Source organism: Crocodylus siamensis, chromosome 4, assembly GCF_052110815.1.
Source record: "Crocodylus siamensis isolate JL-2025a chromosome 4, ASM5211081v1, whole genome shotgun sequence".
In the NCBI taxonomy this organism is placed as follows: domain Eukaryota; kingdom Metazoa; phylum Chordata; order Crocodylia; family Crocodylidae; genus Crocodylus; species Crocodylus siamensis.
This window is the reverse complement of record NC_143398.1, coordinates 44477383-44503403: the sequence shown is the minus strand read 5'-3', so window position 1 is coordinate 44503403 and position 26021 is coordinate 44477383. Positions and strand designations below refer to the sequence as shown.

General features: G+C 42.9%; 1 protein-coding gene across 3 annotated transcripts in view; it reads left to right on the top strand.

Annotated features, from left to right (window-relative positions):
- CPED1 (cadherin like and PC-esterase domain containing 1) overlaps positions 1-26021 on the top strand; it is a 243408-nt gene that overhangs the window by 22309 nt on the left and 195078 nt on the right. For 2 of the 3 annotated variants that reach the window (XM_090042203.1, XM_090042205.1), the window contains exons 3-4: positions 21231-21337; positions 25411-25486. The exons of the other annotated variant lie outside the window; for it this stretch is intronic. In XM_090042203.1, the coding sequence (XP_089898329.1) occupies positions 21231-21337; positions 25411-25486 (183 nt within the window). The remainder of the gene's footprint in view (positions 1-21230; positions 21338-25410; positions 25487-26021) is intronic. 3 annotated transcript variants of the gene reach the window in all.

Sequence of the window (26021 nt, the reverse complement as noted above, 5' to 3'; positions counted from 1 at the left end):
CTCAGCTTTTATAAATAGGAAAGTCTCTGAGAAAATGAAAGTAAATTGAACTCAGTTCTAGAAGTGTAAACAACCCTGTCATGTTAAGGTTAGATAAACATGACCAGAAGACCTAGTGTGCCAATAAAAGCACAAGACCTCTTTTGTCATAAATAAATCAGTCATTTAATAAATATTGTGTAAAATGATGACTGTGAAGGTGGCCAGAAACTTACTGTGTTGTCATGATCTAAATTAATGAAAATCTTCTAAACTTGACTGATGCAGAGGCTTTTCATAGGATAATAAGAAAATAGTGCTGGAAAACAGCTCACAAGGTCATTTAGTCCTGTCCCTTGCTCATGGCCCTTGCTCCTTGACTAAACTATCCCAGGCAAATGTCTATCGAACCTGCCCTTGAAAATTTCCAGGGACAGAGATTCCATAATTTTTCTAGGTAGCTGTCCTGGTGCTTGACCACCCCCATAATCAGAAAAGTCTTCCTAATCTGCAACTAAACTGTCCCTGCTGCAACTGGAGGCCATTGTTCCTAATTCTAAACCTATATCCATCTTCTCTCTAGCCAGACTTCAGGTATCTGAAGACTGTTATCAAATCCCCCTCAGTCTTCTCTCTAATAACGTAAGTTCTTTCAGCCTTTCCTAATAAATCTGGCTTCTTAAGCCACTAATCATTTTTGCTGTTATGCATTGCATGCTTTCCAATCTTCCCACATTCTTCTTGAAGTATAGAGACCAAAACTGGATATAGTACTCCAGGTCAGGCCTCATCAGTGATGAATAGAGTGGAAGAATCACTTTCCTGGATTTGCAAGTGACGCTTCTCTTGCTACAGCCCAGTATGCTGTTGGGCGTTTTTTTGCAACAAGAGTACACAGTTGGTTTATAGTTGGTTTATGGTCCCCTGTAATCTTCAGGCCCTTGCAGCCTAGCCAGTCATTCCCCAGTCTGTATTTGTGCATGCAGTTCTTGTCTCCCAAGTGCAGGGCTTTACACTTGTCCTTGCTGAATCTGAGTGATGGGGACCATTTCTCCAGTCTGTCCATGTCATTTTGGAACCTAGCCCTACCCTACAGAACGTCTGCAATTCCACTCAACTTGGTGTCATCAGCAAATTTGCTAAGCATGCATTTGATTCCATCATCCGCATGAAGATGGTGAACAATATCGGATCCAGGACAGATCCCTAGGGAATCGCACTTGCTACGTGAACCTGACTAGTTATTGAACATTGATAGCTGCTCATTGAGCACAACGATCCAACCAGTTTTGTATCCGCATTATAGTACTTTCATCCAGTCCAGTTTCTTTATTCTGCTGTTCTCATTTCATCATCCCCTTAGGATTTGAACTCTGTTTCACAGTTACTGTCCCCCTAGTTGACTTCCATTTTCACATTCTCAGTTGATTCCACCCTGTTTGTAAGCAGCCAGTCAACAGAGCTTCCCCCCAGTTGGCCTGTTTATCTTCTGTTTCAAAAAGTTATCCCCAACCCACTCCACAGATTTGCTGGACTACTTCCCAATAATTAATTTGCCCTTAAGACCCAGATTCTACAGTTTGGAAGCTTCTGTTTATCGTTTAAAGAAGGCCTCATCCACAACCTCCTCCTCTTTCTGAAGTTGCATATTTGGTTAACTGATAGCACAAAAGTCCAGCCAATACTGTACAAAATGGGCTAGTTTCTTAATAGAAAACATGTGTCTCACTCTTTGTGAAGTTTTGACAATTAAAAACATACATTCAAAAGCATCCTTTTTGTTTGTCTTTTCAACAAAAAAAGCCTTTACAAACAAAGGCTCAATGAACCTCAGAGTTACTAAGTTAATGGCATACTTGATGGATTTAATTAATTTATTCCACGTCCTTATTAGCTTTGAGGAAAATATATAAACTAGAAACATATGTTAAAATAGCACTTTTTCTCACTTTGACTATGGTTTTAGCATTTATTTTTGCTAACTACTAGTAAGTGGAAGCTTATCACTGAAGTCAATTTGAGTATTTCCGCCATGGGCAGACCCAGGATCATAGGGGCCATATCCTCATTGGCTGTGTTGCATGTATCGTGAAGAGAGCTGATTGTGCCTGTGCCATGCTGCTGAAAGGGATGTAGCTGCAATTATTTACTCTAATCCTGGATACTAGTTATCTCTCAGTCCATCAGCATGTCATCAGCAGGGATCCTGGTTTTCTCTGATTTAAAAAAATACCCCAAATCCAAATTTTTCCATGAATAAAATGAAACACCACTCTCTCTCGCTCTGTCTGTCTCTCGATATCGAAGAGACAGACAGAGCGAGAGAGAGAGAGTGGTGTTTCATTTTATTCATGGAAAAATTTGGATTTGGGGTATTTTTTTAAATCAGAGAAAACCAGGATCCCTGCTGATGACATGCTGATGGACTGAGAGATAACTAGTATCCAGGATTAGAGTAAATAATTGCAGCTACATATACATATACATACAATTTGGGATTTTGTTTTATCAGAGAAAACTAGGAACCCTGGTCATCAGAACTCCTGCAAGGGATTCACAAGCTGATCAGAGTCCCTTCTTGCAAGCAGCTTCAGAACCCAGGGAGTGAGCACTGCTGCTTTTTGCTCATCATCTCCCTTCCCGTGATTTATACCATTTCAGCAGCAGGGGAAAGGAGGTGAAAGGATGAGTAGTGGTAGCACACAACCCCTTAGCTCCAGAGCTGCCATGAAAGCTGGTGCTGAGCATCACTGCTGACTGCCCCTTGCCTCTTTTCTCTTGCTGGTGAATTTAGGGGAGGAACAAAGAGTGGCAGTGTGAGCTCTGGAGCTGCATACAAGCAGGGACTCTGGGCAGACCCCATCCTGACTAACCAGCCAGTGAGCTCACACAGCTCATACCATATGTGGTGCCCCCACAAGCTCTTCTGATATGTCTGTGAGCACAGCACGTGGTGCACAGCCAAAGGGTGGGATGTGACCATGCTGCTGCACCCCTCTGGATTCACCGGGTTGCCACTAATTGATTTCCACCCCCGATACCTGGCTGGGAGACAGATTAATTCCTAAATACTCATGTAAATGTTGTTCTCTAACAGGATGCTGTGATATTATGTTAGTGCGTGTGAATGTACTAGGCACTTTCTTTAAAACAATATTTATATTCTTTTCTTACTATTTGTAGAACATGTTCTTGTTTCTTTAACCTAAGGGCACTGAAAACATTACTTCGTACTATTGTTAAAAGTACTAGAAAAACCTTCTGTAAAATGTGTATTTTTTAAAATCAGCTATTTGTTTCCCAAAAAGGGAGAGTATCTATTATTCAATAATAGTAATAGTAGGATTTCAATGGTATGAGGACACTGTGCTTTACCAAGTTGAAAACGAACACAGTCCCAAAGTTTCAAAATATATTTTTAATGAAAATGGATATCCAAAGTGATGACACATGTGATTGCATCTCCAAGGCAGTTAGTGATATTTTGTGTGCTGAATTATACTTTGTAATAATGAAGATATTTTAACTGTTTCAATTTCCTGTGAGCCAAAATGAATAGCTTGCTGTAACGAATTATATACTAAGAGAATATGAAAAGAAGCATTGTTCAGGAAATAAAATTGTGGAATGCAAGTAAACACATGAACCAGATGAATATGCAATATGTAACTTCACTGCAGTTAATTGAATTATACTAAGGATGAGTTTTTGGCCCAGAGGTTTGCATACATGTAATTTACAATGAACTGTTTATTTACAAGTTCTTTTAAAGAAGACTGAGAATGAGTTCAATAAATGTAGCAATAGCTTGTGAAAGAAGTAGAATATGTCTTGCTCAATATTATTTTTAATGTTAGTCTCATTCAGAACATAACTCAAACCGTAGCTTAGATCTCAGCCCAGCAAAAAGATATGGACTTAATGTTCTTTCAGATAAGTAATGTGTATTTTATATTTGTGTGTGTGTGTGCGTGCGTGCATTATATTAATGACACATTTTTCCCTTGATAACCGGTATCATCCAGTAAAATAAGATTTTATGCACATATGAAGAACATATCCAGTCACTAGACAACTTTGGAGTGCAATTTGTAACAGACTGCTGAAAATGGGTGGTTATTTATTATCATCTAATTGTTTGGTGATCCATGGAGTTTTGTAATGGAATTGGTCACTCAGAAAAGTAAGGAATTATGTACACCTGGTAGTAGCTACTAGACTACTAATATAATTTCATTTGAGGAGGACAAAAAAGATATTTCAGAAACTAGAGGAATATTTAAAAAATGTAGGAGATTCTTATGGAAAAGTATTATATCAATTATGGCTAAGTACAGACTTCAGGGACACTGGGAGGAGGGTAGATCAGGTTCAAAATGGCTACCTGATCCAAGGTAAGTTGGCATGGGGGGGATAAGCAGGCTAGGGCGGGGATTGGTGGGTCTACTGGGGTGATGGGTGGGCAGGTGTATTCTGTGGAGAGTTTTTACGGTTTGGGAGGGTTTGCTGGGATCAGGGGGACTTGCAGGGTCTGTGGGGGTGTTGGGAGGGACCAGGGCCTATTTTTAGCTGGCAACACCCCCTGCCAACCTGACTACAATCCCTCCTGTTCCCCCCCCACACTGGGATTTACTTGCTTGGCTCTGGAAGTGGTGAATACCACTCCAGTGACATCTAGAGCAGTGTGCAGGATGGGGGCTGGGTGAGGGGGCTGGCTTGTCTTTTGGGGGGTTGAGGGGGCAAGGGGCTAAAAATATCCTGGTACCAGCCTGGGGGTTGGGGGGTTTCTAAAAAGTACAACCAGGAAATTGGGGCCAATGGCTGGCCTTTCCCCGCCCCTGGGCTTTGTAGGAACTGTACAGAAATTCAATGCACCATTTTAAACTAAGTTGATCAAGTTTGAGTATACATTGATCCAGGTCCATCTTAGACTTGGTTCTGCCATTTTAGACTGGTCTGTGTGTGTGGCACTTCTTTTCCACAGTTACAGGTTACGGATTTAGACTGATTTCTGATCACTGAGACTGGGTCTGAGTGTAAGGTCTGCACCCAGGCAAACTAAGTTACATCATGTGACCATTTTGAACCCAATCTAACCTCCTCTAACCCTCCCTGAATGTCTGTACTTAACCTATATTCCCAGAAAAATAGAGGAAAACCGATACTTGGGTGCAGGTTGGGTAGTGGGGGAAGGAGAGGGTGCAGGGTGGGTGGGGCTGGGAGGGTAGGCAGCAGCTCCAACCTGCAGTCGGGGTCTCTTTCCCATGTTAAATGGGGCTGGGGGGATGGACCTCATTTAACTGAATCATATAAATTCAGTTTATTTACTCCCTCTCCTTCTTCCCCTCCGATTTCTCCCCTTCCTCCAAAATATTGCACTTCCATTTTTAAAAATATTTACTAGTTGATGTGCACCTTGTCCTGAGGCAAAATAAGCAGAGATAATACTTTCACTCAATTTAATCAAATCACCAGAAAAGCAACTCGCTTCACACTATGGTCTCTCTCTTTTTAAAAGATTTAATGGCAATATCACTGCCTGTTTCTCTGAATAAAACAAGCTCACTTTGTAATGATATTCATTTTGTTTTTGATAGCCATATGACAAGGATTTCATATGTAGAACTATGGTTATAGAAACTTCATATTTAATTAATAACAACTTCTAAATAACTTGTATAAAAAGGATATGCTGTCCATTCTGTATCTAAAAAAAATAAAAGATAATTTGGCAGGAACACAATAACTTTTGGTCTGACAGACTATAGTTCTATTGATTTGCACTTTAGGGAACAGGATGTTTGTGTATAATGGCCAAGGAAGAAAGTCTCTCTTTTCTTTTTTTAGGAGCAAATCATGAGGTTAGGTATAACTTGTGATTTTTGTTGTTTTGAAACAGAAGACTGATATTTTTACATTTCTTATTTTATGTGCTTTCACATTAAATAACTATATGAAAATGGGTGTGACACTTAGCTATTTAGCACCTTTGTTTTAAAAAAGAACCGCAAGCCAACATGCAATTTTATAAGGTGTTGGGAGACACGGCCACCAGGAGACCAGGCAGCTGGGGGATCGAGTGGTAGGGGAGCAAGCAGTGGAGGGAGGAGGGGACACAGGCATCGCAGAAGGGGCAGGCAGCAAGGAGCAATGTGGGGTGGGGCAAGTTGCAGCAGTCAGGCCACTTGATTTCCCCTGCTGCTTGCCCCCCTACTGTTGTTTGCTTCCCTGGTACTACTTTGTTCATTGCAGGGTTTATGAATTTACGTTGCCCCCCCCCTCCCCCCCCCAATAATTAGATTCTAGACATATACAGTTTATAAACTTTCCATGTCTAGAATCTAATTATTTTGTGGTTCATCTTAAATTTGAAGCTTTCTTTGGATTAGGATAAATACAGTACTACTGGAGTATTGGCAGAGCTTTTTCTGGAAGTCAATCCATCATGGAAAACAAAATGCTCAATCTGCTTCTAATTATCTAACATTCAGAGGATTTTGAAAGTTGAGAATGTCATCTATTCTGGTACCTTTTAACAAATCTTAACTAAATGAGGTGTTATGTCTCCTTAGGAGGCTCTATACTTTTCCAAACTATGAAGAAAACCCACACTAATATCAAGAAAATAGCATATAAACAGAAAGCGTGGTCCAAATATTTAGGTCACCTTGATGGAGGATGATATAGATAGTGAGAATGTTACCTTCATGCATGTACAGTTCCAGAGTCTTTTCTAATCTATTTACAACTGTTATGATAGCTTAAAGGGTGTTGCTAGTGTTTTAGAGGAAACACTAGGAAATTCACTATGGATGTGTATGGAACCATCAATATTGGTCAGAGTTTTGCTACTGAACTCTGTAAATGAAAGATCATTTCCTAAGTTTTACTTAAAGTTTTCTGGGATAATTTTAATATATGAACATAGAGTCCATATTCTATGGACTGTTATATTCTGAGTATTGCATACAGTTATATTCTGAGTATTGCATACAGAGCACCCAAAAGTACAGTAATACATAAAAAAAAGAGAGAACATACTAAAATGAAAAGTGGTAACAACCAGCTCTTTTTTTAAGCAAATGAATGGGGTTCCTCTATTCCTTAAATTGGGTTGATTGCTGATTTCTTGGCTGCTGAAATCAGTGATGAACTCCCATTTTATTAATGGCACCAGTATCAAGTCTTTCAGTTCCTGCTGTTTTCAGTCTACAGAAAGGACTGCTAGAGAGCAGGGATGGGTAAATATTTTTGGGAGGGGGTGGGGGGAAATTGAGTTTCAGAGTTTGGATGGAATTGGACAAATAGCTTTAGCTGAATTAAAAGAACAGAAAAAAAAGTTGGGATATGTTGAAACAAACTTTTTGGGGGATGCATTTGTAAAAGGACTTTGGTACTATTCATAAAGCTGAGGGGAAAGAGTGAGTTTTTAGTAGTGGTGTGACTGATGCCAAGGAGAGAGGAGAGCCCTTTTTGGTGCCATTATGATAAATAGCCCAGGTTGGGGGGCAGGTAATAATTTCAGCCTTTCCCAGAATAAGGGGTGAGTACAGTTACCTGCAGCCCTCCCAGTCCCTGTTGCCTCAGTAGGATAGAGATAGGACTGAAAATCCTTACCAATTTTCTGTGCAGTGGCTCTGGCAGAGTGACAGGAGCTGCAGAGCTAATATTCCCTGGATGTTTGCACAGCTCTCAAAAATAATTTGGAGTTCTACCAAATATGTACATAGTGGGATTTCCTGGAAAGTATGAATTCCAGTTAGTCTGCACTTTCTAGTGCTACCTATCCCAATCCCCATGGACCTGAATTTTTGCAAGAAGTTTTTCACTTTTCCTGTCTTTTTTATTCTTGTCTGTGTACTTTTCTTCACTTCCTTTGTGTTGTTTTTTGTTTAAAGTCAGTATTGCTAACTTGGTCCCTTTCACTTGGCATGGTAGCTTTGAGTTTTGCATTTGTTTTTAAATATCTGACCTTGCTATGGAAAGATGGCCTTGTTCTGAAGGGTCATTTAAATGTCATCTTAGAACTGTTGAATTGCTAATTATTCTGGAACTGTAGCCTTTTCTGGTATTTACAATTTTGATTTTACTTATATTATTTAAAGATGAGAGAAACTTTTAAAATTGACTGACCTTTCTAGACCCTTTGCGAATGTAACCCTTAGACCAGAGCAGGTATTTAACAGTATGACGTGCACAAACCTCCATTAAAAGAACACTAGTCAGGCACTCAAGTGTTGGTACATGTCAAAATTAACTTAGCCTTTGGAACTTTAATTTACTCCCCCTCATCCTGTACATGTGCCACATGTTACATTGATCACACAATTTATATAGAGCCTTCGCCTCATTCATTGCACAGAATGGAGGGTCCTTATTACTCTCACAGATACTAACGAGCAATTATTTGACATTTCCATGCTGCCATGGTTAATATGTGACCAATTTCCTTCCTCCCCCCGCCTCTTCTTTTAAACCGAACTCTTAATATGGAACTCTCGGTTTCCTATATATCAACCATTCTTGTAGCATCTAAGTTCTTCTGAAACTTTAAATGCATTTTGCTTCATATCATCCATATGTGTTTTTATTTGTGATGGGCTAGCTGGTAATGATTTGGCCCAGGGGATTTGAAAGTGCAAAAGATGATTGGAGGGCTTGGGATTCCCTTTCCTCACCAATCAGGCCCCAGAGACTCACCCTCCATGTCCCCTGATTGGCCCCTCGGGTTACCTGGAGGGGGATAAAAGGGGCAGGGAGCTGACTCAGGGGAGACCAGTGGGGAACCACAAGGAAAGAGTTTCAAAGAGCTGGCAAGAGCTGGGCTAGTGGGGCAGGAGCAGTTGCCCCAGAAGAACCTGAAGGCGTGGGACCTGCAGGTAGCAGTTGGACCCTCAGCAGCACAGTGTGCGGCTGGCAGGAGAGGCTCCCTCGCTGGGCTCTAGGATCCCACTACAAGAGGCTGCAGCCAGCAGGAGAGTTCCCCAGCTCCAGCAAGAGGCCAGGAAGCTCGTTGTGAGGCAGGGGCTCCTGGAGGGTCAAAACTCCTGGCAGCTTGGAGCAGTTCCAGCACTGGTGACTGTGTGGTAGAGTTTCTGCCTACCATGTGGGAGATCTGAGTGCAAGTCCAAGCTGGGGTGAATTGGGGTGAGTGAAGTGACAGGGAGAAGTTCTTATTGCAGTGGAAAAGGGGTCATTGTGTTTTCCGTCTTTCTTCCCTCTAGTTCTAGGCCCTATATTTCTTGTAATTTGACATTCTGTATTTTGTGCATTTTATATTTCACCAACCAGTATTGTTTGTTCTGCTGTTTGTGTTTTTTATATTTTCTTAAACCTGTCTTTGTCAACTGGATGAATATGTGTATGATTGTAAGTGCCTAACCTTTATTGAATCTTGCCTGCTTGGGGTGTTGTAGTGTCCTCCATACCCCCTGGTTTATACATGTTATGTTCCCACTGCTGTTTTTCTCATTAAAAGGTATATGGTTATGTCCCCACTGGTGGTCTGGCCCTGCTGTATAGGGGAAGGAGGGTCCCTATACCACCCACAGTGCTTGTGCACCTGCTCTGATCCCTTCAACTGGAGAGGGGGTACATTTTAGAATACTGCCTGGGTTACATATTATTTATTTTTAACAGTAGGAAACCAAGGCACAGAGATTCAGTGTTAAAAGTGCACAATAATTTGAGGGTCGAGCTTGAGGCATATGGTCTAATTCTGAGACTGGAAAGAAGAGACTTTCATCACATTTTAAATTTTCAGAGCATCGCTAGTATTGACTTCTTTGAGGCAGGTATCTTTTTCTGGTATTGCAAGTTAGGCACTCAGTAATTTATACTACACAGGCAGTGTATATATATATTTTTAAGTGATGTCTAACATCATACAGAAACCAAGACAGAGAATATAGTTCTTCGGCGTAGGCTAAAGTACAAGACCATCATCAGTCCGCTGCCTTCTACTACATACTTTCCAAGTAGTGCAACAAATGGGGCATGGGTCTTGGACAGCGGACATGTTAATTTAATTAAACCAGATGCACTCAGTCCTACCCTTGCCTCCTCACTGCCGTGCTTGCTCCACATAGCTATTGATCCCTGTGTCATGCTAATGTATCTCAGCTATATGTAGCAGTCTTCTGTCTCTCTATGCTTATCCTTTTTTTCACTTGACTTCTTGTCCGTGAACATTTCCAGTCAGGCACATTCTTGTTCCTCTTCCTTCTGATCACCTGACTACACAATGTGGGAAAAAATGTTTTTTTTTTCTTTTATCCTTATTCTGATTAATAGCCAAACTATTTTTTTACTGAAAATTTCCAAAACAAATTAATGACACAGATGGCATCAGAGATTTCTGCCCACATGTTAGAGTTTGTTAAAGCTTAGAGTAACTGAAAACAGGCTTTATTCTAGTAAGTTGGATGCAGCCTTACCTACAGCGTACTGCCTGAGCTACCCATTTGGAATTTACATCCCAAAGAAGATAAGGCCCTGAAAACAATTAACAACAATTACTTATATGTAGAGGTCTACTTAACACATGGGAAGACAAAGCCATTTTCGTAGCTTCATCACAGCACAAAGAGCTGATTTTGCAGGTATTTTCTGGAGGCCCTGCCCCCTCAGCTGATTGGTGGAGAGCCATATACCATATAATTTAATAGCACATTCTGCAGAAAGTAAATTATGTCATATAATTTATCATATTATAAATTAAATAATGTATTTAAATCTAAATGTAAATATTACAAATATACATTTATATACAATATGAATTGTAAAGTAAGTAATCATAACAAAATTATATGTAGTGTTCTTCAAAAAGTTTAGAAATACTAATTAATTCTAATCTTAATAGAAACATTTTTACTTAACTGAGTGGCGTCTTCATTTAGAGTGTCAGTAGCAGACAGTAACTCTATCGCATGATGTATGGCTGCAGCAATTGTCACATTGTCTTTGTATTAGGACATTCTAAAATAGCATATTATATGAATAATATGTTAGGATTTTTAGGTGGAGTTTTTGGGAAGTTTTGGCCAATGCAGTAGTTCCTAGTGATTATGGACCATGTCGCTTTTCACAATTTCCACAAAAACTACAGAACCGCAAATTAAGTAAACCCCAACTTAAGTAAAAGTCGCAGTACCTGGGCATATTAGACTTAGGAAAATAGGACTGTAAGGGATTTCATGAGATCATGTAGTCCAGTCCCCTGCTCAATATAGGATTATCCCTGACTATACTATCCTAGCCAAGTTTCTGTTCATCTAGCTCTTGAAAATTTCCAGGGATGGGGATTCCACCACCTCTCTAGGTGGCCTGTTCCAATGCTTGACCACTTTATAGTTAGAAAGTTTTTCCTAATCTCCAACCTAAATTTTCTTTGCTGTAGTTTGAGTCTTATATAGCCACAGAGAAAAGTCTAGTTCCATCCTCCATCCCTTCAGGTATTTGAAGACTGTTATCCAATCCCCCTCAGTCTTCTCTTCTCTATATTAAATTATCCTAGCTCTTTCAGCATTTCCTCATTAATCATGTTTCCCAGGTCTTGAATCATTTTTGTCTCTGCACTAGGCTCTTTCCAATTTGTCCACGTCCATCCTAAAGTATTGCTGAACATGATACTCTGTCAGGTCTCTTCCTCTTTAGTGTTTTAATAGAGTGAAAGAATCACTTCTCTCTATTTGCAACAGAAATTCTTGTTAATACAACCCAGTATACTGCTGTCTTTTTGCAACAAGAACACCTTGTTGTCTCATATTCAGTTTATGGTCCACTGTAACCCTCAGTTCATTCTTTGCAGTAGTGCAGCCTTAGCCAGTCATTCTCTAATCAGTATTTGTGCATACAGTTATTCTGTCCCAAGTGTAGGACTTTGCACTTTGTTCTTGTGGAATTTCTTTTGATTGATTTCTCTGGTGTAGCCAAGTCATTTTGGATCCTAGCCCTGCCTTCCAGAGTGCCTGATATTCCACCCAACCTGGGTGTCATCTGTAGATTTGCTAAGCGTACACTCAATCCTGTTGTCCGTATCAGTAATGACAGTATAAAACAATACCAGACCTAGAGTAGAACCTTGGAGAACTCCACTTGATGCCTCCTTCCAGTGGGACATTGAGTCATTGGTGACTGCTTGTTGAGCTTAATTATCCAGCCAGCTCTGTATCCACCTTATAGTACTTTTCATCTAGTCTGCATTTCCATGGCTTATTAATGAGAGTGTAGTAGGGGATGGTGTCAAAAGCCTTGCTGGAGTCAAGGTACATCCCACTCACTGATCTCTCTCCATCCACAGAGCCTCTTACCTTATTTTAGAACTTGATTTCTAAAGAAATCAAGTAGATCAGTGGAACAGGGTCTTGCTGCCAGCCTCTGTCATGGACAATAGAAAGTTGGGAGGAAACTTACCTGGGAAAGCCCAGTGGAGTCATATGGCTGCTGGTATACCAGGGAAAAGGGTCTGGGGAGGAGATGGACTTCTACAGGTACATGGTCACGTGCCAGGGGGAGCCTGCCCTCATTGGTCTCAGAGTGCTGGCAAAGCAGAAAAGGGAGAGCCAGAAGGCAAACGTGGGTTCAGTTTTCCCCCAGAGAGGGGAAAGTACAGCAGAGCCAGGGAGCTGTATGACCTGTGTGGAGACATGCTACCCAGATGTCCAAATGGTTGAGCTGGGGAGTTCTAGGGAAGTGAGACTGGGATTTGACGAGAATCCGACTGGAGGCACAAGGGAGAGATAAGTGAAGTGAGCTGCCAGGATAATAATCAGCCAGGGCCGATGGTGCCAGGGCTAGTAGAGATGACTGCTGCATCTCAAGGCACTGATGAATGCACTGTAGTTTATAAATATAGGGTGAAATTACATTTCTGTGTGGCAAGGGAATGAATTAATTGGGGGTTTGATTTGAGAAATAAGGGATGAATGAATGTATGGATGTTAATTGAAAAAGTAGGAGCAGATGAATTTCTAGATATTTATGTTGAGGAAATAATGGATGGATGAAGTCAAATGACTAATTGAGAATCCAGGCTGTTATTTTGGGAGAACAAGGATCGGGTGAACTTATATGATGAATTAAGAAATTAATTGGCGGACATTTAGAATGAATTCATATGATTAATTGAGAGAGAAGGAGTGAATTAATATATGGACATTCCAAGTGAATTTATATGATTAATTGAGAGAAAAGGAGTGAATTAACTTATGGATATTTATTTTGGGGAAGGAAGCCTGAATGCTCACGTAGGTTCTTGGCCAGAGTGCAGGACCTCCATCTAACCCAGGAGGTGCACAGCCCCACCAGGGGAGATGCCTTGTTGTACCTAATGCTGGCCATGGGTGATGACCTGGTGAGGGGGCTGCAGGTGCTCGACCATCTGGGCGACAGCGATCATCGCCTGCTGGAATTCACCATCCAGCGCAAGGTGGCAAAGGCATGCAGTAAGGCAGCAGCCCTAGATTTTAGGAGGGCAAACTTCAACGAGCTAAGGAGGATAGTTGGAGAAGCGCTGAGGTCCCAGAGGGGAGGGGAACCAGGTGTCCAAGGAGAGTGGTCGCTCCTTAAGGAGACGATCCTCCAAGCCCAAAGGAAGGTAATCCCAATGAGGATCAAAGGGAGCAGGAGAGTACACAAGCTTCCATGGCTCACCAAAAGCATCCGGGAATGTCTCCTTGCTAAAAAGGAGGCTTACACCCAATGGAAGGAAGGGGTCATCACCAGGGAGGACTATTCTGTAGTTGCTCGGGGATGTAGGGGGGTAGTTAGGAAGGCCAAGGCAGAGATGGAACTGGGACTAGCTTCCCAGATTAAGGACAATAAGATGTCCTTTTTTAAATATATAGGGGGTAAAAAGAAGGTCCCGGGTAATGTGGGACCCTTGCAGGATGCGTTGGGAAACTTGGTCGTCACACCAGACGGCAAAGCTAACATGTTTAACGATTTCTTTGCCTCCGTCTTCCTGAGTAGGGACCAGAACAGCCACCTCCCTGCTGGGCCCCCCTCGGGCCCCGGGGGAGGCACACCTGGGCCACAGGTTAGCGAGGATTTAGTTAGGGAGCTTCTGGAGGGGTTGGATGTATTCAAGTCAGCTGGTCCAGATGATATCCAGCCTAGAGTTCTAAAGGAACTGGCTGGGGTCATTGCAAGTCCCCTGGCATGGCTTTACGAGCACTCGTGGTGCTCTGGTGAGGTACCGGAGGACTGGAAGAGGGCCAACGTGGTTCCCATCTTCAAAAAAGGCAGGAAGGAGGACCCGGGAAACTATAGGCCGGTTAGTCTTACCTTGATCCTAGGCAAGCTGTTTGAGAAAATTATGCTGGCACACATCCATGAGGGGCCAGCAGGGGACTGCATGCTTAGGGGCAACCAACACGGGTTCATCAGTGGCAGGTCCTGTCAGACCAACCTGGTAGCCTTTTACGATCAGATCACCAAATCATTAGATGCAGGGGTAGCAGTGGATATAGTCTTCCTCGACTTCCGGAAGGCTTTTGACACTGTCTCTCACCCTGTTCTCATTAAGAAACTGGGGGGCTGTGGTGTAGACACCCACACAGTCAAATGGGTCGCCAACTGGCTGGAGGGCCGCACCCAGAGGGTGGTAGTGGATGGGTCCTTCTCCACCTGGAAGGACGTGGGCAGTGGGGTTCCGCAGGGCTTGGTCCTCGGGCCTGCACTGTTCAACATCTTCATCAGTGATTTGGACGAGGGGGTAAAAAGCATCCTGTTCAAATTTGCTGATGACACTAAGATGTGGGGGGACGTGGGCACACTGGAAGGATGCAACAGGCTACAATCAGACCTAGACAGGTTACAAGGGTGGGCGGACAAGAATAGGATGGGTTTCAACACAGACAAGTGCAAAGTGATGCACCTCGGGAGGAGCAACCGGCACCATACCTACAGGTTAGGGAACTCCCCTCTTGTCAGCACGGAGGCAGAAAAGGATCTTGGGGTCATAACTGACTCCAAGATGAACATGGGCCAGCAGTGTGGGGAGGCAGTTAGGAAGGCCAACCGCACCTTGGCATGCATCCACAGATGCATCTCAAGCAGGTCCAAAGAGGTGATCCTCTCCCTCTATGCGGCACTGGTCAGGCTGCAGTTGGAGTACTCCATCCATTTCTGGGCGCCACACTTCAAGAGGGATGTGGACAACATGGTCCAGAGGAGGGCCACTTGCATGATCAGGGGACAACAGGGCAGGCCCTATGAGGAGAGGCTGTGGGACCTGAACCTGTTCAGCTGCCAAAAGAGAAGGCTGAGGGGGGATCTTGTGGCCTGTTATAAACTAGTCAGGGGGGATCAGCAGGCATTGGGGAAGTCAGTGTTCCCCCAAGCACCACCAGGAGTGACCAGGAATAACGGTCACAAGCTGGCAGAGGGTAGGTTTAGGTTAGATATCAGGAGGCGCTACTTCACGGTCAGGGCGGCTAGGGTCTGGAACCAACTTCCAAGAGAAGTGGTGCTGGCTCCTACCCTGAGGGTGTTTGAGAGGAGGTCAGATGAACATCTTGCTGGGGTCGTTTGACCCCAGTACTCTTTCCTGCCATGGCAGGGGGTCGGACTAGATGATCTGCTCAGGTCCCTTCTGACCCTAAAAACTATGAAACTAAGTCAAATGACAAACTGGGTTTCCTTCAGATTTCTCATAGAGGCTTATAGTGGAATGGCAAACCTGAGATTGGTGTGTGTCGCAGAGCACAGACCCGAGAGTATAGGGACAGGGTGTATGGGAGGTAGAGCCCTGCAAAGAACAGACTGTCTAGCAAAGTGGACCTCCACCTTGAGGGACCATCAAACCTTCCCAAGAATAGCTGAACAACAGGGCATGGCAGGTAGAGTGGAGAATATGTATGAGCTGTTCCTGATCAGCTTGCTCTCCTTGCAGTCCTTCAAAATGGATTCCTGCACAGCCTACTCCATGATCTTTCTAGGATCAAGGTTAGTCTGACTGGTCTGTAATTCTGTCGATCCTTCTTTTTTCCTTTCTTAAAGATTGGCTGTATATTTGCCTTCTTCCAGTCACTCAGGCCCTCAGGAGTTTCAGGATTTCTCAGAGGATAGCTCTAAATATATGGCTTTGAAATTGCCTTAGCCAATTCCTTCAGGACCCTAGGGTGCCTATACAGGAGTGTAGAGGCTGCTCTGATGCACTGGAATTCCAGCGTGTCGGAGCAGACCCAGTCAGTCGGGTCTGCTGGAGTGTGGCAGTTGCCTAGGGTGTCCTGCTTATTTGAAAGCATCTAGCTTCTCCAAATAATCCCATACCTCTTCTTCCAGTACTGTAGGCTGTTTGTCTCCTTCCCTGTCTTTGCAGCCAACTGAACTTGTCATCTGGCAGCTGAACTTATTTGAGAAGGCTGAAGTAAAAAATGTATTAAATGCCTTGTCTACATCCTCCATAACTAGATTGTCTTCTGTATATAGTAATGGACTTACATTTTCCTTGGAAGCTCTTACTTCTGAGTTACTAACAGAATCCTCTTTTATTGCCTTTTATGTTCCTTGACAGTTGCATCTCAAATCCTGCCTTAGTCTTCCTGATTTTCTGTCTTCATGTCCGTGGAATAACCTTATCTTATTTTCTAGGGCTGTGATCAAATTTTTCACTTTCTGTAGGATTCCTTGTTGAGTTTCAAGTCACTGAAGAGATTACTGTGTAGCCAGTCTGGTCTCTTGTTGCACTTCCTTTTATTTCATCACAGTGGGATAACTTGCTCCTGGGCGCATCTATATGAGATGCTACTGTGCAGTGGTTTCTGAGCATTTATTTACTACTTGTATAAGCGAGTACTAAGTAGATGTGCAGTAACTAGAGTTACTGCACAGTAGTGCTGGTGAACGCTTTTTAAGTGGTGCTACTGCACAGTAGCCCAATAGTACCGTGTAGTAGCATCTCAGCATGGTTTTGGCCACGTGATGGTACTGCACAGTAGTATCAGACAACTGCACAGTCAGCATCTTGTGTAGCTGCGCCCCCTGAGTCCTTAATACAGCTGACTTTAAAGTACAACCAGCTCTTCTTTTTTCCTCAGACTTGCTTCCCAGCGATTCCTGTCCACCAGTTCCTTGAGGTTGTTAGTCTGCTTTTTGAGATCTAGCATCTTTATACTGTTGCTCTCCTTCCTCTTCCCTTCCCCTCCCAATCCCCCCCCCCGTCTCCTCCCCACTTCCCTTCTTTTGGATCTTGAACTCTGTCTTTTTGTGGTCACTGTCATCCAAGTTTCTTCACATTTTCAACAAATTCCTCCCTGCTTGTGAGCAGCAAGTCAAGAAGAGCTTCCCCCCTAAGTGGCCTCTCCGTCACCTGTACCAAAATGTTATCCTTAGCACACTCCAAGAATTTGCTGGACTGTGTAGAAAGTTAATGTGGAATGTCAATATATTGAGAGCATACCATCATAATCTCGAGATTCCTCCAAAACGCTGAGTACCTGGAAAGAAGGGGATAACAGTGTCGAGTGTTTAGATTTCCCTGATGTGTTTGCTAGTGATTAAGCACTGAAATGTGATACAAAATTCTTCTATAAAGCACATGTTTTACATCTTAGTGTAGCTTGATGACTTCACAGATTGTGCTGAACTGTAGGAAGTGATTATTCTAATTTATAGTAAAATGTAAGGAAGAACCACATTTTAAAAATTCACTTCTAGTCTTTATCTGCATCCTCTGTTGTCTCTATTTCAGAACGGATGCAAAATACTCACTTGAATCCAAGAGTGGCGTTACTTCTGGGCTAGGATTTGAGCTGTGGTTTAGCTTTGAATCTTTCAAATAATGTTTTTGATGATGGTTTTGCATCAATTTCTGTGCAAAGGGCAGCACTCAGATGAGCTGTTCAAGGTTTTAGATTGATTCCTTTGCACCGTGGGAATAAGTATCTGTGCCAGTCTGTACATCAAGCCCAGCTTATTTTTTTTGGCACTCTAAGGCACAGGCAGGCAACGTCCGGCCCATGGGCTGGATTGGGACCATAGCAGACTCCATTTCCCAGTAGTCCCTGCCTGTGTTGCTGTGGCTGGTTTCCACGGAGACCCCAGGAGCCCTGGAGCTGTGGCCGGGTGGGGCCAGGGTTTCCATGGAGACCAGCCTCAGCAGCTGGCAGTGTGTGTTGTGTGTGGCAGGGTGGGGAGTTGCCAAAATGGCAGGGTGCGGAACTGACATTTTGCTCACCCCTGTTGTTGTAACTCCTTACAAGCCCAGATCATCCACAAGTGCAGAAGAGGGATAAGGGAGTGGTCTGTCAGAGTCTAGTGTCTCTAGGAAGCAGGATTTTTTATGACTTCTTCCTCTATCACTTATATGGGCATGTAAAGTAGCTTGCAAATAAACCAATTACATTTAAAGCATCTTAACTTTTATCAAAGGTATTTTCTTTTCCAGTTATAACACTTCAATCTAATTCATGTGCCAAAAACTTTATCAAACTCAATTGAGTGGACAGAGAGCATTTAGAGCTAAGCATACAGCGTCAACTATACTGGAATGTGCTCTTCCATAATTCAGTCAAGTCTCAACAAGTCATTTGGAGCATGCTGTTTGGGGGGGCATGTTTGCATATGATTAAACTGAACTGTAGGTATAACTACACAAGCAAGTTATGTGAGGCAAACTGGAGTGTGAATTTATGTGTTTAAAACTACAGTAAAGTTTCTTATTCTGTGGCAAATGTCAGCCATCCCTGACTGTTCCTTAAAATCTCCAGTGATATGATTTCACATCCTCCCTGGGTAACCTATTCTTGCCTCATTATCCTTATAGCTGTATGTTAGGAAAAATGTAACTTTCTAACTTCGGTCTTCTGGTTGCAAACTAAGGCAGTTACTTGTCCTATCCCAGTGAGCACAGAGACCAATGAATTTTATTAGTTATCCCTTGATACGAGGATGATGCCTGCTGGCAGAGGTGTGAAGGTATTACTGGTGAGTTTTAAGGCAGCTGAGGAGCCCAATCCATGCTCTGCAAGTTTTTACACAGATATGACAAGTGGTACCTTGGGGGGACACAAATGTTGGCCAGGATGATGTGTGCTTTCCTTTGTCCTCTGCCATTTCTCAGCTTCCTGAGCAAGACGGTTCTCTTTGAAGTGGTCTGTAGCTTGATGGATGGTGTAGTGCCATGGAGACCTGTTACCAGCCAGCACTTCCCAATTTGTAGTGTTGATGCCACCTTTCTTAAGGTGCATTTTCAGGGTAGTTCTTGCTCTGTCCTCCATGGGTCCTCTTACCATAACTAAGTTGAGAGAAGAGGACTTCCTTCGGGAGAGGTGTGTTAGCCACCTGCACACAGTGGCCAGCCCAGCGGAGTTGATGTTTCATGATCTTTGCCTCAGTGCTGGTTATGGTAGCTGCAGAGAGCATGCAGGCATCGGTGCAGTGGCCTTCCCATCTAATGTGAATGATCTTCAGTGGATAACAATCTTCACACAGGTAAATTTCCTTTTAGAGTGCATATATGCACATGGTGTTTCCTGCCTGACTGCACTCCTGCCTCTCCCCCCAGCCCCTTGCAGGCTGGAAATCTGCCAGTCTGCAGAGAGCTCTTTGCAAAAGTGGAAAATCCATGTGTTTCTCCATTCAGATGAAAAATCTGTGTTTTTCTTGGTTAAAAGGAAAAATCCATGTTCTTTTTCCATTTTTCTGTAGGCAACAGAAAACCCATATCCCTGAATATTTGCTAGTATCCCATATCCCTGAATATTTAGGTGTTCCCAGTGGTCAGCTCAGTGCAGAACTCATGAAAGTAATGTTATTTTATCACCATCAGCAATCCGGATGGAAATGTTGATTGATACATGTCAAGAGTTGTTCCTTGGAAAATCAGTTATTAGTTTTTTGCTTTGTACAGCAGATACTCTGCTTTGGCAAGAATGAAAGGGCCAGTTAAGAAAAGGTCTGAGGGCATCCTTTTCTTTTTCTTGGTAAGGCCATCTAAATTAGTTTGTGTCCTAAAGATAAACAGTTTATACTACAGAGTATCCTCTTGAGCAAAACAAAATTTAGAGAAAGGAGATGAACTGTATCAGGAATATGGAAATTTCTACATCATCCCTTCAGTTTGCAAAAAGCCAAATACTATATGTTATATGTAATTATATGTAATTATAACTAAAAGGTTAAAGCTGTACTTACTAAACAAGGATATCCGTGGTGAAACACACAGCATGGTTTATTAATGTTATACATCTTTTGACCTAAAATGAAGAATTTCCTAGTATGTTTTGTTTTCTGGTGTTTTGTTTGCTTGCAGTGTACTTCTTTTGAAGACATACTTAAACTTTTTCAGTTCACAAAGGGACATTCTCAAGTCTTCCAGATCCTAAATTTCACTAACGCGCAAGGTTATTTTTATACAGCCATACTTATTTTCCTAATGTAGAAATTGCATAATTATCCACAGGTGTATGCAATGTAAATAAAATCTCAGCTTTATAATCTCATGATAATTAAAAAGTTTTACTTTGTTTTGTAATAACAGGTACATTCTGCATTCATAAAAAATGCATTTGTGCATGCTATCGTTACCCTTGTCCCTTTCCCCCCTCCCTCCCACTTCTAAGTAAATGTGTTCTAAGAGGGATAAACTGTGAGAGGATGCATAAAATAGGTATGAATTGGACAAACTTATATTAATTTAGACACCTAGGAAGCTATGGTGATATAATTATTGTTTCCCTTTCTCACATCACTGTCTTGCCTCTGACACCAGATTTTAATTGTAACTTGCTTTTCTCACATTTACATGAATCCTGGAACAAATATGGCCATAAATGGCATGATGGCTATCTAATGTCCAGTTCCTAGGAAGCAACTTTAAACCAAGAACTGATTTTAGCAACCTTTTCTTGCTTCTTTGAAAAGAACTAGGCAGACTGTGTTTATAACATCCTGACATCTACCATAAATTTTAGCATGGGGAAGCTTAAAAAAGAAGCAGGACTTGAACATTCACTTTCCAGAGCCACTTTTTAGATCCAAACATAAGTGAGGAAGTTGGTGTTAGTAAGAATCCTATGTATACCTTTTTATATACCTGCTTTAATTTTCCCCAGTGTCCAGAGTTAATAACAACAGTAACAAAACTTATGATGGTATATATGAAACTAAGGCAGTGCCTCCTAGTAATTTCCTCCTCCTTGCCTGTGCTTAGTAATACATAATATGACAAAAGTCTGCAATTCATCATGATGTGCATGGAACTTCATAATATTTGTCTCTTAATATGCTCCTGTTCCATTTAATAGGTGAAGTAAGACCTTGGGATCTTTTGATTTGCTTGTCTTCTAGTAAAGCCAATGATACAAACTGCTTTCAGATGGATGACTTGCATCAATTAGAGCTATTCCAGAAGGTACAGTATTAATGTGTCATTTCCTATTTGAACTACCCCATATTTTCAGTACCTACTTTAAAGTGTTGATTTTTGGGGTCTTAAAAGTAAGTTAATTAAACTCTAAAGAATGGGCATGTTTCCATAATTACCACCCACCAAGGAACATTTTTCATATGTCATATGTATGTTCTTAAGAATATCCTGTTATCCTATTTGGAAACCAGAGCACTTTATGATTCCTTATAATTTGCATGTAATTTAATCTCTTAGTGTTTATAGAAATTGAAAATTTGTTGCCTATGGGTGCTATGCTTTTGTTTTGGTCTAATTTGGTCCTCTGGAATCAATCACCCACAATCAGAATTCCACTGCTGTGTATCAAAGGAACTATAGCAGTTGCATCAGACTTAAAGAAAAATCTCTTTGAGACAAAATAATTTGTGAATGAAAAGAAAAACCAATTGGAAATTCACCCAGAATTTTTAGAATTGGGGCCACCTCAGCCCAAGTTAAGAGAGGGGTTTGTCGCCCATGCCAAGTCTGAATTGACTGTAGACCTGTATGTCCTTAACTGCCCCTTGCTTTCCTAAACATTGCCCAATACAGACACAATTTAAGTAACATGGACATCAAAAGAACTTGATCAAATATCTGACTTGCAGGTACAAACAATTAAATAACTTAAATTGTGCACAGTTATTTACATGTCCAAAACTGTAAATATCAATATAGCTTGTAATTTTAAAAAAATGCACACATACTAATTGCAGATACTAAATTATACTCTCATAACTGAAGGTTCAGAGTAAAAGTGGTAGGAATTGTTACCTATTTATTATTCAGTAGGGCTGTGTGAAATTTCGCCGGCTGTTTCATTTTGATGCTGTTTTGACTTGTTTCGAGCTCAAAATAGTGAAATCAAAACGAAGGCCTTTGAAACAGCCTCAGAATGAAATGAGGGCAGTCAAATGTTTTGAGCTTCAAAATGTTTTGAGTTTTGAAGCTGAAGCTTGGCTTGCCTTCAGGGAAACAGAAAGTAGGGAAGAGGGGGGAAGGACTGCTCTGATATTGACTGTGACTGGCTGCCTGAGATGCTGCTGGTGCTACTGTGCTGCCGACTAAGTTATTACCTGTTGTCATCTAAAGTGATGGACTGGACTGAAGCTGCAGGGGAGAAGGAGACCTCATTGGAGCACACTACCATGTCATGTAGAGGGCGTGCCTTAACATGCACACATAGTCACACACGTCATGAGTTCTCCTTGGTAGCAGCTTGAGGTGCAGGTTCCCAGAAACCCCTGTACCTATCTCCTTGAAAGTTGGCAGGCTTCATGCCCTCAGAAGGGCCTACCATCCCTGCTGTTTTCATCCAAATCTGTCCCAAAATGACAAAATTATAGGCAGTTTCATGCTTCCCCATTATAGCCTATGGGCGAAATGTTGAAACAGCGTCAAAACAACAAAACAGTTTTGACAAAACAAAATGGAACAGTGCTTTGAAATTAAATGAAACTCAAAATGAAACACTGTCCCATCAAAATGGCAAAAAGGAAGTTGAAATGAAACAGTGCTGTTTCTCACAGCCCTATGATTCAACAGTGTTACGGTACCCTGTGGAAACTTTCATGAGGTAGGATTTCCATGGAACCCTACTTCCGTCCCTGGAGTTCATCCTAGGTCTGTCCACCATCCTGAACTCCAGACTGGATCTGGCAAGCAGCCTGACCCCAGGGTAGGGAGCCATGCATCTGTATTTCCAAACCCTTATTTTCTCAGATTTCCAGTTTTCAGGACATTTAAAACATACTTGTTTCCCTTCTCATTAAAAAAAAATATCCTTTAAGCATGAAACCTTGCTTTCTGGTCAGCCCCATCCCATGTTGTACTATTTGAGCCCTTCAGGATCTTTAATGTATTAATCCTCACAATACCTTGTGATGTAGCCAAGTGCTATTAGCCCTGTGTCACAGGTAGGGAACTGAGGCATGGAAGGACCCCAGGGGTTTACCTCCGGCTATGCTAGGGATGGGCAAAATATGGCCCACAGGCTGGATTCAACCTACCAAGGAATTTTGTTTGGCCTGTGGTAGGTCCCTTGGCCCTGCCTGGCCCAGGTGCAGGGGACAGTTCGGGCCGTGGCATGTGTGGCCAGTCCTGCTACCCATGGATGCACAGCAGGGCTCAGGTGATGTGACGGCTAGACTTGCTTTCCAGCAGCCCCTGGCAGCAGCATCTCTTTCTGGTTACTGCAGCTGCCAGTCCCAGCCCTGCTACCTGGGCATCACTGGTGGCAGGACCCACATGGGTGAGGTTTATAGCAGGGCACTAAGGTGCCTGCTACTTGAAAAGCAGCAGTATGGGCTCAGGTGCTGGTTGCTAGGGGCAACCAGGAGGAGCTAAGGGCCCACACCTGGTGTGTCAGCTGACCGGAAGGGGCAGGGCTGACTACTATAAGACACAGACTGGAGGCTGTGAGTGCTCTCTGTCAACTGGCAGCCAGAAAGAAGGAGTACTGCTTGACTAAGGAAAAGAGCTCGGCCCTGAATGTGGGAAAGAGAAAAGGCCTGGATGTACCAGCCTCTAGTTACACGGGTGAGAGGGGTGGTGTGATTTGGAGAACATTTAGCCATGAGGTTTAGCTTTGTGTTATAGCCCAGGGGCTTGTGTTATTGTTTTTTTGTTGTTGTTACACAGGAGGACTGGGTGAGGCTATTAGGGGTTGGAGGAGGCCTCATAAGGGCTCCACAGTAGTGTGGGGACCCCGGTGCCAGAGAGGGCGCAACATTCAGGGGTGCACTAACCCCAGCCCCGAGAAGGGAAGCAGAGGATTGGGGGCCAGGTAAAGCCAAGGCCGCCTGAGCCCCACAGGAGGGGATTTGGGGGCCCGAGGGGATTTGGGGGCCAGGCACGGCTATAGCCACCTGAGCCCGAAGTGCGAGAAGACCCGGAGCGGGGGCAGAGATTGTTGAGGAGTGCCAGGGAGCACGGTTGCGAAGCAAGCCGGAGTGAAATCAACCAAACAACGTCCGGTACATCTGCGAGGCTTGGGGCGTGGTACAGGGGTGGTTGGAGCCATGCATAGCCCATAAGGCTCGGGTGTACCGAGTCACCCAGAATAGAACCGAGACCGAGATACATCAGAGCACCATGTCAGAAGGGACAGAAGGCAGCCCCCCTTATACATAGTCGACACCAAAGGTGTGGCGGGCAAGATGTGAGGGTGCTTTAACACCACCTTGGCATGGTAGGGGGTGCTAGGGGAGATCCTGGATGCAGCTCCCCACCCTCCCATAGCTCCGTCCTGTCTGCCTGGCCATGTGCCCTGGCTGGTCTCCATAGAGACCCTGGGATTATGGAGCAGTAACAGCGCAGGGCTGGGGCCTGAAGTAGGGCTACAATCTGTCCTCTTATGCCCCTGCCCACAGACCTGGCACCTGTTCCAGTGGCGTGCAGGGAGTGGATAATAGCTGTGCACCAAGCCCTGGCTCTGTGCTGTCACTGTTTTGCAAACCCAGACCTGGTCTCGCCCACCTGTGCTGCTGCCAGATGCCCCTCTTCCCTCCACTGCTCCCCTGCTTGCCCATTGCCCTACCTCCGCTGCCTGGCCTAGTGTGGAGCAGAGTCGCTTAGGGAGATTTGGTGAGCTGTTTGTGGGGAGGTGGGGACACGACTGCTGATCTGGCATGCGGCAGCTCACCGAAACTCCTTAAGTGGCATTCGGGCAGATCATGCACATTGTGGTATTAGACCCTAAAACTGGAATTGTTTTTGCTCTGTGCATTTTTTTTCCCCTGTGTTGTGAATGAGAATGATTGGTAGATGAGTAGAGAAAGAAGCTACGGAGACTGAAAAAGAGAGATTAAAAAACTCCAGTAAGCAGGAGAAGGAACAGCCATTTGATGGCCGTGAAGAAAGACTGCCTAAATTGGTCCTTTCTCCAGGTCACAGGCTGTGGCAAGGAGTTATAAGAACATAACAGCACTTCCATGCCTGAGTTGTCCCTGACAAATTATACATGAAATTGTGCTAACCTCCTAAAAGAACATGAACTTACCAATTAGGTTGCTAGCATTTCTTTTTATTCTTTTCAGGTAAATACAATCCCAGAAATTCAACATTTGCTTTGCAGAAAAGAAGGATTATGCCAGATAATTAGAAAATTTCCAGGTAATCCTTTATTTCTTTTTAAATTTGCATATATGTTGAAAGTGCTTTGATTTTCTTAGAAGTGAGACTAATGCAAAAGTGTGTTGGAATGTGAAGTTTCATGCTTCTGGTATAAGTATTGTTTAGACACTAATTAAACCAGTACAAGAGTATTTGTCTATTTTGCACATCTCTTAAAAGTGAATTGCATTTATTAGAGGCTTTGTCTGTGGGCAGAGCTATAATTTTGAAAAGGGGAGTGCAGGTGGTGAGGTGCATGTCACATAAAACCACATTTTCCCCACTTAAAAATAAACTAGGAACTTTATTAAATATATTAGGGGCCTAGGGCTAGATTATTCAGTTTAATATTGAAGCAAAAAATATAACTTCATTGGAGTGAGTTAAAAACAATTTTCTGTTAAACAGAAGCTTCAGGAGTAGCTAACAGATAGCAGAATTGCAGAAAAAAGGTAGCTTGGTCAGTAGACCATCAAGACCATTAAAAAGAAGAGAGGGTCATTAACACCTGTGGAATGAAAAGTTTAGGTAAGTA